The 12,322-nt window shown below is 36.4% G+C and overlaps 1 protein-coding gene across 4 annotated transcripts in view; it reads left to right on the top strand.

The window, feature by feature from the left end:
* The window catches only part of SLC9A3 (solute carrier family 9 member A3), a 57,258-nt gene extending 46,568 nt beyond the window's left edge, over positions 1 to 10,690 (top strand). The window contains exons 13-17 of one of the 4 annotated variants that reach the window (XM_033078595.1): positions 258 to 434; positions 1,019 to 1,094; positions 2,453 to 2,566; positions 3,858 to 4,101; positions 6,424 to 6,724. In XM_033078595.1, coding sequence (XP_032934486.1) covers positions 258 to 434; positions 1,019 to 1,094; positions 2,453 to 2,566; positions 3,858 to 4,101; positions 6,424 to 6,427 — 615 coding nt within the window. In that variant the 3' untranslated portion in view covers positions 6,428 to 6,724. Of the gene's footprint in view, positions 1 to 257; positions 435 to 1,018; positions 1,095 to 2,452; positions 2,567 to 3,857; positions 4,106 to 6,423 lie in introns of those variants that run through there. The other 3 variants (XM_033078569.1, XM_033078587.1, XM_033078577.1) reach the window with 3 other exon arrangements.
* The last annotated feature ends 1,632 nt before the right edge of the window (positions 10,691 to 12,322 follow it).

The raw sequence follows: 12,322 nt of genomic DNA, 5'->3' as shown, positions 1-12,322 counted from the left end.
AACTGAAGTGATTCAGACACTTAAAGGGAGAGGCTTACTTTGAATGACATTCCACTCTTACACACTTAAAATTCCTAGACTTGTTTCAGGAAGAAAAAAGTAAAATGGGAATTTCATTAATGCCTTCAGACTAGTCTTTGGTTGATTCTTTCTTACGGATTTGTTTACATTTTCGCGACACTGACTGAATGCATTGATTCAGGGCTTTCATCTGTATTTCTAAGTAAACGAATATTGTCTTCCCTTCCTGGCCACAGCACAAACACCTGTACAGTCGACATGAGATCATGCACAGTGAAGATGACAAACAAGACAAGGAGATTTTCCATAGGACAATGAGGAAGCGCTTAGAATCTTTCAAGAGTACCAAACTAGGAATAAACCATTCCAAGAAGCTCAATAAAATCCACAAACGAGACCGGGGCCAAAAAAGGGTAAAAATACTTTCACAAGGACCCAGATGTAGCCATCTATTATACAAACTAATGAGTGGGAAGGGTAGGGAGAACTCTGAAGGGTCCTATGTCCTGCATTTATCTCTGTCCTATAGAACTTAATGAATTTAGAGGACCTAATTAAAAAGAGATTAATCTAGGAGGTTTAAACTCAAGGGGCTTCTTCTCACATTCTGCACTTCTCTATGCTTTGGGACTCTTCTTCTGGGTGAGAGATTTCTGATCACTTGGAAAACAATAGACCCTGAACCATGCTACTACACTGTTGGGGAGATTTTGCAGGATAGAGGCAGCAGGATAGCTCTATAGCATGGAGCATTCAACCAAATTTGTGTGAAACTAAAAGGGAACACATAGCTTTAAAGATTCATAGTTTCTTTTTTTACCCTGTCTGTACACACTTCAAGTGTAGGTGGGAAATTAGTGGCATCCATATTGAGTCTGAAACAAAGACTATAATGGATTTCAGGATTATTCTGCTGGACTCATCATTTCAAAGGGTGTCACTGCCATTGCTATCTGATGACCTTAGCATTTTTGGTCACTTTTTGCTTTCTTTACAGAGAAATAGCAGTGTCATACCAAATGGAAACATTCCTTCAGAAAATCCAGTACAAGATTTTACTTTGAAGGAAAAAGGTAAAAAGACTCTTAGACTGTTTTCATTAGCAGAATTTTACCAGTTACATTGCCAGTAAAGCATCACTAAAAGATTTTGTGATATGCCACAGCAAATCTGATAGTAAAACGGGACTTCTAGTGATAGTTCAGAATTTGGAGTGGTGATCTGTTTCATGCTTAAATACAGTGTTTAGAAATTGTTTTTTCAGGAATCTGGATGACAAACAAAAGTTTAATTGGTCTTTTTGCTCACATTTTAAAAATATCACATTTATATTCTGTAAACAAAACAATGCAATGGCTACAATATAAATGAACTTTCAGCTTCTGTTTGGATAAGGTACACAGAGCTGCTAACTTTTTTTCATCACAGCAGGCTATACCTATCTAAGAAAACAGCCATATAGAATTCAGTAGCTGAGATTACATTCTTCTCTAAGTTAAAATCCACTATTTTAGAAGGGCCTGAATCAGATTTGAGGCTAAACAAGCATGATATAACTCAAGGAGCGAGTAGCTTTGGGAGGAACACAGTCAGAGGTCAGTTCCAGCACTGCTTCACCCCTCATGAATGGATCTATCACATGGATCAGGCTTTGAAGTGCAATTGGAAGCTGACCAGCCCTAGGACTATCTCTAGCAAGTTTGTTTTGCATATAAAACCCCAAATTCTTTCCTGTCTTAGCCATTTTTTGGCATTGGTATTAGGCTTGGCAAGATGCGATAGGTGCTAACAATAATGTCCGTTATACAATTGTAAAAAAATACATTCACTTCAAAACTGAAATGTGGTTAAAAGCCACTGAACTAACTTTGATTTGTGTTCTTCCCTCTGTTTATGCCTGTAACTCCTTGATCTCAAAGACAACTCAAGTAAAATAGAGAAGGATTTATCTTTTCTCAGTAGCTCCCAGCAAACTTATTTTTTCTTATGCATCTTCTTTGAATCATTTACTGAGTGTTACTTTTGTTTGCCTGAGAGGGGCAATACACACTGACTCCCCAAGTGTAATATTCTAGAACTACTTTGCTTGGGAAGAGCTTTCCAAATGCTCATTAGTAGGTCATTCAATATTGTCTTATTAAAGAACTGTGCATATAGATGTCATCATCTACTTAAAACCAAATAGTTTAATTGGAAGACAGTCTTAACAAGTGGTTTAGCAGCTGTAGCAGAACTTATTCTACTGCAGTAAAAGCAGCATTGACCTCATCAGTCATTATACTAATGCCAACTTGTGTCAAGTGATGAAAATCCTTGTTAAAGATGTGTTTTTGATAACCATGACATCATCAAATCAGCAGGAAATAGCATTTTCTATCAGAACTGATACAAATCTCTAATGAAATTGCACTTTCTTTTTTTTCCCCCCTAGATTTGGAGTTTTCTGAGTCAGAAGAAAATAATGATTATGAGACTTTGCATCTAGGCAAAGGAGTTGATTTCCTGGCTAATGTGACGAAAGAAAGTTTTGCAGATACTCCTGCTGGTAAAAATATTTATTACCTACAAAGTTTTTTTTTTGTTTCTCAAATATAACAAAAGATACTAGAAATGCTGATGAGTTAGCCTGGTTTTATTGTTTGTTTGGTTGCGTGATTCTTTTTTGTGTTCAAACTGAAAATACATTTGCTTAATATTAATGTTATCATAAAGATTTTTGGATATCTGGAGGTATGGAGAGCATCACATTTGAAACTGACAGCAGATGTGAACATGACTACCTAAACCCATTTTAAAGCCACTAATTATTTCTAGCAGCAGTAAATGTTATTTTAGAATTGTCTTGACTCACAAGACCAGTCCTCTGGAGTTGTTTTTCACTTGTATTGGGACTTTGTCGTGATAAATTTTGTTGTTCTTATTTCAGGCAAGATTTCTCCTTTTATATTCACAATCCCAACAGGTCCTTACAGGCTTATAGAAGTCACTGGAAAGGGCAGATTTGCAGCATTTCTGGAGTACTCAATGCCCTTGATTTTCAGCCCTGAAAAACTCCAAAATATCATATTGGAAGCTTATAACTATATATAACAGAAACCATATCATATGACTTATGGAGTATTTCTCTTTAGCATTTCTGTATTTAAATTTTTTCAGCATGCCACTGTTTGCTCCATGTGCAATTGGTGCCTGCAGTGAAGAAAAACACTTGTGCCCGTACTCTCGTGGCAGACACCCTTAAATGCAGTCTATGCATGACACTGTTTCATGACAAATTCTATGTTTGTGTATAAAGACACCCAGAAATAAGTGGATAGCAAGATGCAAAATGTTTATGTAAAAGCTTGTCAAACTTGATAATGTATGAACAGGCTCCTGTATCTTACTTTTGACTATTTCATGGCCTGCCATAGTTAGCTCTGACTCATTTGTTTATGGAGTGATGAAGTTTTGGGTTTTTTTTCGCATTTTTTTCCCATATCTTATTTCTTTTTTATGGTTTTGATTTAAATTTTCTGCAGTTATTTTATGCTGTGCTTTTTCCCCCCCCCTTGCTTAACACTTGTGGACTGATTATTTTATTGATTTTATTTTTTATCTCAAGATATCCCTAACATAATTGCAAATTTGATGTGACGACCAATTTTTCTCTTCAATTGAGATCCAATACATGTCTAGCAATAACCAAGGTATATATGTGTGTAATGGTCTGTGTATTGACTTAGCACATCAGCCCATTTTTTCCAAAAGCCTTTCTCCTTTTATAAAGCATGTTGCTGCATTATCAAGAAATTATTTTATTTACTTTTATTTGTCACTCGCGAATTTTTTTTTAGGAATTGATAACCCAGTATTTTCAGCTGATGATGACCAAAGCATCTACATGAAGTTCTCACCATGGTTATCTAGTGAAGATACTGTGGTGCCATCACAAAGGGCCCGAGTACAGATCCCATGCTCTCCAGACAACTTCAGACGGCTCACTCCAATCCGGCTCAGCAATAAATCAACAGATTCCTTCCTGCTAGCAGATGGCCCAGAGGAGCGACCCAGATCTTTTCTCCCAGAATCAACACATATGTAATATTTTAAAAGATATTACCACCTTTACTTTTCAACCAGACTTCTTATAAATTCTGAGAAGTAAACTTATTTTTCTGTTTTTTCTTCTTTCAGAAAATCTCTTTCTTGCCTGATTTCTTTGTACAACTACACATCTTTTATTTCCCTCCTACTTAATTAACAAAATGTCTTCCTATTTTCCTCCTGCAGAAGAGCTGTTCAACTATTTGGGGTCCAATGCCTTGCTACTTTTACAGCAGATAAGGGTCTTTCTCTTTGTTCACACTTGAATATTTCAAATGCCAAGAAAATAGTATTGCAAGTACCAGAATACTGGGCATACATTTTCAAGAGGCTTCAGGTTTCCTGGTTAGTCAATCCTAGATGATAAAATTGGTACTTGAATTCCCTAATAGGAATAAAATTTTTTTACTCTGTTGCCAAGAAGCCTTGAGTTAGCTGTGAACATTTGTCCAGATTATTTATCCAGTGTCCAGGAAGCAAAAATGCCCCACTGCTACATTACGATTATTCAGTGAAATTACTGATGTACCATTAAATTACATAAGAAAGGGGTTTAAAATTTATCATGTTTACTAAAATGTGTCAGAGTCTCCTTGTGGGGATAATTACACAACAGAATTGTGGAGAAGCAGAATTCCGTTTAGACCTTTATCTTTAAACTGTGAATTTATATTAATCCTTGCCTTATTTTGAAACTAGAAGAAGGCTTAGCTTTCTTGTTGCAGCAAATATCTTGTTGCTTCTAATGTGTTAGAGGCATGAAACTGACTTGACTCTGGGTTTAAATTAATATCCCAGTAGCCCTTTAACTTCTACTGTGTGGAAATTTTCCACACCATAAAATCGGCCTTCATTTTTATAATCAAGTCAGGCAGTGCTTCAAACGAGGTGAGTCAGGTCCACAGTTCAGATATTATAATTGAATAGAACACAGGGCACTGCAGGGATTGTGCAATGAAATGCAGTGTCATTGTGAATACACTTTTGTGGAATCCATGGTCACAAATACATGTCTTAGTGTCCTCTGTGCATAAGCAAAAAAAGTAAGTTGAAAGTATTCTGTAGTTGGTTGATGAAACTTTGTTCAGACAAACACTGCAGGCTAAGAGTGAATATTGCTAATTTTGACATAAGAAGAATTTCACAACCCCTTGAGAAGAAATAGAAAAGGAAGTTCCATTTTTCTTCTGTTCTGGCTTCTGTCCCTTCAGAAGATGTGCTAGTTCAATTAGTAATTAGAGGAAGCACATAATTTTACTTGCTGGAGTGGTCTGTAGGTCTGTGTTTGGTTTCAGTACTCAATTTCTTAATAATGCATCTTTATTTATTTTTTAAATGATGATTTAAAATAAACACTGGATTAGTTAAAGGACTTTGAATTACAGTCCAATATCCTGATTAAAAGTGTGAACAATGAGAAGCATTCCAAAAGGAAAATGTCACCTTGACACTTAACCACATTGAAATTATCTTCACTTTTTTTTCCCCACTGAGAACATTGTCAGAGAATATTGTCATACGACCTGCAGAACATTTTCTTGCTAGCCTTTGTTCTTTTCCTCCATTTCATTGCTTTATTTATAATTCACTTAATTATTAGGAAGTGGTATATGTAAGTTCATTTGTGAGAATCTTTGATACGTCAAAATCATTAGATTTTTGACTTCTGTATTTGTTAGTGTTTTGCAAAGTTAGATTTCCCAAGCTAATAAGCATACACCTTGATTACTGTCTGAAACAGCCCTCTGAACGATCTCCTTAACAAAATTCTCCCAATAGGAGAATGATACTAAAATTTCAATTAAAAGATTTAAAAAAACAATGGAAACTGGAAGCCAAGTGGAAATGTTAAGTTTCTCTACATACCTAATGTATACAGAAAACTGATAAGTTCTGTTCAATAAGAAATTGACTCCCAAACCCTCTGCTACTTGATTAAACGAATGCAATTTGTTTCAAAAATTCCTGAAATATTTCCTTGCTGAGCATCAAGACTGTTTCAAGATAAAGACACCTTAGTGACCAGACGATGGCTCCACCTCCTAACTATCTGAAACAGGCAGTTGTTCATCCTAAATACTAAGCTAAGCTTTGCCTGACATTCAGCAAGGATAAGAAGTTCAATTAACTCACTTCAGGTTGCCCAAGATAGAATTTTATACAGAGTAGATTTCTTCAAGAAAAAAAAAAAACAAAACAAAACTTTTCATACGACTTTCACAAAAATAGCCAAAACCAAAGCCAATAGCCAGTATACTAACAGATAAAGTGTGTACAAATAGAAAACAAATGTTTCTATTTAATTGTGCTCTTTAGGTGATATGGACCATGATGTTGAAATGACAGAATACTCCTCTTCAGATGATCAACTAAACCAAAATGGAAGCGTTTCAGTGAATCCCCTCCACTTCTTCCCCTCTTGTCTTCAAATGCCTTGGACACAAAACTATTCTTCATTGGAAAACAGAGGGAATATATCTCTTTCTGCTGTCTCTGAGTACATTGCTTCATGTGACCCAAATGTACCTGATCTTTTCTGGGAATCAGGTACAGATATGAATAACAAAGAGACAGTAAACTCAGGTTATTGTTCTGAAGTTAGCTTCAAGTCAGAGAATTCACAAGAGGAGAATACTCTGCTTATGTTTGAAGGGCTGGAAGACTCTTACATGAAGGAGCCTCAAGAGAAGAAAATGTTGCTTGATATAGAAGGGAATTACAGGTCTGCTGCAGCCAGACGCGTACAAAGCCGACGTTCTTTCCACAGGCCAAAACCTCTGCATCACCCTAAGCTTCAGAAGCTGGCATCTCTTCCAGCATCTTGCCATGTCCCTCCACATTCCTTGGAACAGGAAGAAACACAATTGTGAGCCAGGACTTAATTGAAAGAAGAAGATGAACAAAGGGCTTTTATAATAATAGAGAGCAACCTATTGGTTCATAGGATCTGCTCTAGGATGGATTCAGATGGAAAGGGAGTGGGGTTCTGTGATGTCAGAAACACTGGAGCTTTTCTGCTGCACTTACATTTTTAAGTTCTTATTCATAATGAAAGGGTGCATAGTGAGAGGAAACTATGACTCCTTGTTATTTTTTCATGTAGACTGTTACAAATAATCTATTATTTTTGGAGGGCTAAACCACAAATCTTTTCAAATGGTAAATCCTTGGTGTTTTTTTACATGGAGATGGTTTATTATGCCATTAAGCCATAAATACATTTAAAGGAATAGGCTGCATTTGCTGCTTCAGTAATGGAATTATGTATTTATGCTATATGAAATTAAAGTAGGAGAAGCCAATGGTTAGCCTCTTCCCTGCTAAGTCTACTCTGATTGAAATGGATCAGTGCCTTTTACAAGTTAAAGAAAAATATTTTCCTGCTGTTGAATATTTGTGTCACTGAGTAATTGTGGAATATTGACTCTCATGTAAAACTTTCCAGGGAGAGGAAAGTCCTGGCATCTTGAAATTTAATCAAATACTCCAGGAAGGCCATTTCCTTCCTTCACCTTCACTCCCTCAACTCAGTAGCACTGGAATGAAAGAACATCCAGAATTAGCTCAGAATTTTAATTTGTGTGGTCACAAGCAATTAATTTCATACTCTTCATTGAGCTGCTCTATTTGAAATAGCCTCACTCAGACAGAAGTGTAAATATTTGTCATTTTTACTGCTGCTTTGGAAGGCACCTTTCAAATACTGTTAGATTATGCTGTTAATTTATGTATCACTTTCAATAGCTGATCAGGATGGTGTTCTGCATTTTGCCACATGGTTTAAGTGCCACGAAGACTCAGGGTGTTGATGGTTCAAAGTATTGTACAGAGGCAGTTTGGCTACTGTGCATGTATATACCTACTTGTATCAGGAATGTCCTTTTTTGTCCGTGGTTTTCTGTCAAACAATAGTTATGACTGCACTAGACACTTACTGCATATGAATTAGATCTACATCACCTTGAAGACAGCTGAAATGTGAAAGCCAAATGAAAAACAGTGAAAGTTCAGATAAAGAACTAAGTAAAAGTGAAAACTCTGAGACCTCTCATAGATGTGTAATACTACATGCCTGTGTATGCAGTCCTCTGGCCATTTAGCCTTGGATGATTCCAGTCCTGCAATTTTGGCTTGAAATCTTCAGTGGTATAAACTGTAAAGGTTCTATGACATTAATAGAGGGAGAGTGCTTTGCCACTTCTGTGATCCTAATGTGTTCCTACTTTCTATTTGGTATCAGTGTAAACCATTCGTAAATGAGCTGCACCTTCATGGAGGTATCCATATTGTTTAAGACCGGATTCTGGACAGTGGCTTTATGCAGTACATTTTAATTTATCTGTAGGAATTAATGATTGTTTCACTCTACCTACCCAGATTTTGAGCAGGTTTGGGATGATTCTGTGTCAGATACCAAAACTGAGATTTACCCAGATACCCAAGGAGAGTGGAACAATGTGTGAAAACTCACAGCCACATCTTTTTTCCTGAATGCTAAAACTGTATGTTAGACTGGTGCAAATTGCAGATATGTGATGGCAAATACCATATACAAACCTAGACACATACAAAACCTACACCTCTAGAGACCAGATTCAGAGAAGTGGCTCTTCTGGTTATCAACCCACAAGCAGCTGCCTGTTTGGCTTTCATATTGAGCAATTATTCAAATCAGTGTCCATAAGTGAAAAGTTTCATCACTCAGAGCTAGTCTTGTTAAAATTCAATAATGTAAATACAATTTTTGTGAAACCAAGTACACATGAACATACTATTTTGATGAAGTGAGCATATTAATGCTGTTCTAGATATTATAACTGGAACAAGTATTTTAGTAATTGGCATAGGTATGTAACAGGACCATGACTGACCCCAAATGTTAGTACAGGTAAAGTGCAATGTGCCAAAATCTACCCTTCTGTCTCATAGCATAATGCTGAAGTACCAACACCAAAATTGGCAAGATGCTCATCAGGTGTTGGCTTTGAAATAAAACTTTCATTTCTTATTGGTGTCATACAGAGGTCATTGCTGCGCTGCAGTCAGAAAGAGAACCACACTGTGAACTGCTTTCTGCATGCTTGTTAGACCATTACCAATCTGTTTTTGTACAGACTACCTCAAGGAAACATTTGTGAATTGTCATCAGCAGATGGGAATTTTCAGCACATAAATGTTGCACAGGCAAGAGTATGCAATTTTGAAAATCACAGGATATGTTTTTATTGTTTTTGTAAGCTTTTAGTCTAAAGAAAAGAGGATTCATAGCCATCACCATATTTACAAACACAGCATTCTCTGTTAAAAGTCAGCAGGACCCAGTATGTTTTTGAGAGGGCTGTGGGCTGTAGTATTCTAAAACAGAGAGGAACATTACACCATTTCAAACAATAGGATTGGAAAGACACTATGTACAAAGGACTTATCTCTCTGTTTCAAAGGTCTTAGGCATTTTCTGTGTTGCATCACTACAGCTGAACAAATGAAGGATAAAATGGGCCATTCTGATAGTGAAAAGACCTTTCCCCAGAATATCCTGCATAATTCCTAAAGCTTTTATGCCCCAGAAGAGGTTTTCTAGTAGAATTGATTCTACACCAAGGTTTTGTTTGTCATAATTTCTCAGTTTGAAATGTGATGCAAAAGCTTTCATGTCCCCAGTTTCCACATTTGAGAATGCACTCATGGCCATAAAATAGTGTATTTTAGTTTCTTTTATTTATTAAGAGCAATTAATAAATAGACACTCCTAGTGTCTACGAGGGTAAATACAAAAAAAGCAGGTTATAACAGCTGATCATTTGTTGTACATTTTTCTTTTTTTGCACACTCTTTCATTGTACATTCACATTTCCTGTGGTGTGTGTACCTGTGGGTGAAAGTGTTCAGTTACTTGTTCAGCACGCTTTGATCAGTCAAGCACCAGTAATTTCTATCACAGCAATATGAATTCACAGCTGCTGAGGATACGGCTGTAAGCAACAGCCTTTTTTTAACCTTGTTTATTAGATTGAAATGATCAGTTGAAAACTCATTCACCTCTGGTGAGGCCAGTTCAGTTCTTACTTCCCTGAAAACTCTGTCTTTAAATTTTTTTTGGTGACATGCTCTGTCAGATAAAGGAAAGTTGGGCATTCCACAGTTGTTATTTATTTAATAAGTAACTATGACCTACCTTGTTGCAAAAAGATGAAATATTTTATGTTCCTTCTACATATTTTGCTCCATGAATAAAGTTTTTTTAACAATGTTTATTATGCTGCACTATGATCTAGCAATGTTAAAAAAAACCCAGAAGTGCTGCCTGCATTGAGATGAATTCTGTCTCTCTGAGCTGTGAACCTAGTTATTGAAATATATGAAATTATGTTTTATAAATACATAGTCTAGTCAGAGATTTATGTAACAAAGGTTGCAAAATGATCATGTGCCTTAAATTGTCACTCTTGGGAGTGCTGCTGTTTGGAAATACTTGTGTGTACTTTCCAAAAGGTGTCAACTTACTTCATATATTTTTAAACAAGTCAGTTGTTCTCCTAATGTCTTTATAGAAATGTTTTAATAGTATATCATAATGAGAAGTTTGGCAATAAATTGTATCACTTTGGTGGAATCAAACTTTGGCAAGTGATTTAGAGAATCATTTATTACACTTAGAAAAGACTTTGCATTCAAGGCTTCTGAGAAGTATGTATTTCTGCTCCAAAATCAAAGTTAAAAAAGACAATAGGGTGCTGCTGATAATTCACATAGTTTATAAAGCACAAATCATTAAAAGCAGCAACAACACTGGTAGATTTTCCTGAGGCTCATTCCGACATCTATAACACTTTTTGTACAGTTCTAGCACTGCTGTAGTGAATGACAGAATTCCAATTGACTTTATAAGCCAGTATTTCCATCTATAGAGCATAAATGCACATATTTTGTCAAGCTATATATAGAAATGTAATCATAACAATTATTTATAGTTTAGATTTTACATAAATGACATATGGCATCTCATAATGCACCTGAATCAGGGCAATTCTACATCATAGAAGCAAAGATCTGAGCAGTCTTAGAAAATTATTTCATCAGTTTCAGCAAGGTTTCAGGAAAGCTAAGTGATAAACACAAAACCTTACTGGCTGTAGGAGGTATTTATAGTTTATTTTAAAGTGTGATCCTCCAAGTGTTATCAAGAGAAGAGGTTCTTCAGAGCCATTACTGAATACTGCAGTGCTTTCAGAAAGCACACGTGTGCATGCATAAAAGGGAACCTGGAAGGCAGTGTAGCTGTACTCATGACTGAAATGAAAACAGTCTGAAACAGAAGGATCAATTTAGTGCTGCTACGGTGTGAGTAGCTAAGGATGGGAAAAAAACATATGTGGGCTAAGTATGTGCATGTGAATGCTCACGATGCAAGCAATAAAAACTGAAATGGGTAAAACTGACCTCCAAGGAAAATAATGTAGAGAGATGCAAAACACACCTATATCACCTGCCTAATAACCAATGCTTAATTCCTACCCACACAAAGGAAAACTTTAATGAACAATTTAAACTGACCTCTTAATACGAACATTTCCTTCAGTGTAAAAGAAGTAGAAATGCTAAATAACAGTAGTAGTTACAAACAATCCTAGATCTGCAACCCAAGATGTGAGAAAATAATTCACAGAAGTTTTAACAAAGACATAAAACTCATTTACCCTGTGATTGCAGTAAGGTAGCAAGAAACAACATAATGATTGCACAACTTGTGATCATCCTATGCTCACTGTCTCAGAACATTACTGTATAGAGAGAGTTTCATCCAGAAAATAGAAATGGATTTTATTAAAAGGAAAGGACAGACTGCAGTGACCAATTTCAGGGCATGACACGATGAGCAGACTGATCAGCAACCTGCTCACATGCAACCAGTCCTCTTAATACCATTATTTCTCTATCTCCTTACTGTTGCTCACCCTCAAAACACCTTAATCTCCCCCTTTCCCTGTCTTTGCTTCCTATTCAAAGCATCTTATACAATCTCTTGCAGAATCCCAAGGTGTACCCCATAGCCAGTAACCCTCCTTGGTCTGTGATGAGAGGTGATACAGAGAGCCCATCCACTTGACTGATCTCGATGACTTTCACCACACAGACAATGAGGCTGATTATCCTCCTGTGACAGCCCTGGAAGAAGCCAGATCAGAGTGCCCCAGCTTCTCTTATTCAGTTGTAA

The sequence above is a fragment of the Catharus ustulatus genome, chromosome 1 (assembly GCF_009819885.2).
Source record: "Catharus ustulatus isolate bCatUst1 chromosome 1, bCatUst1.pri.v2, whole genome shotgun sequence".
Lineage (NCBI taxonomy): Eukaryota > Metazoa > Chordata > Aves > Passeriformes > Turdidae > Catharus > Catharus ustulatus.
The sequence above is the reverse complement of the archived record's forward strand: the minus strand, read 5'-3'. Positions and strand labels throughout refer to the sequence as shown.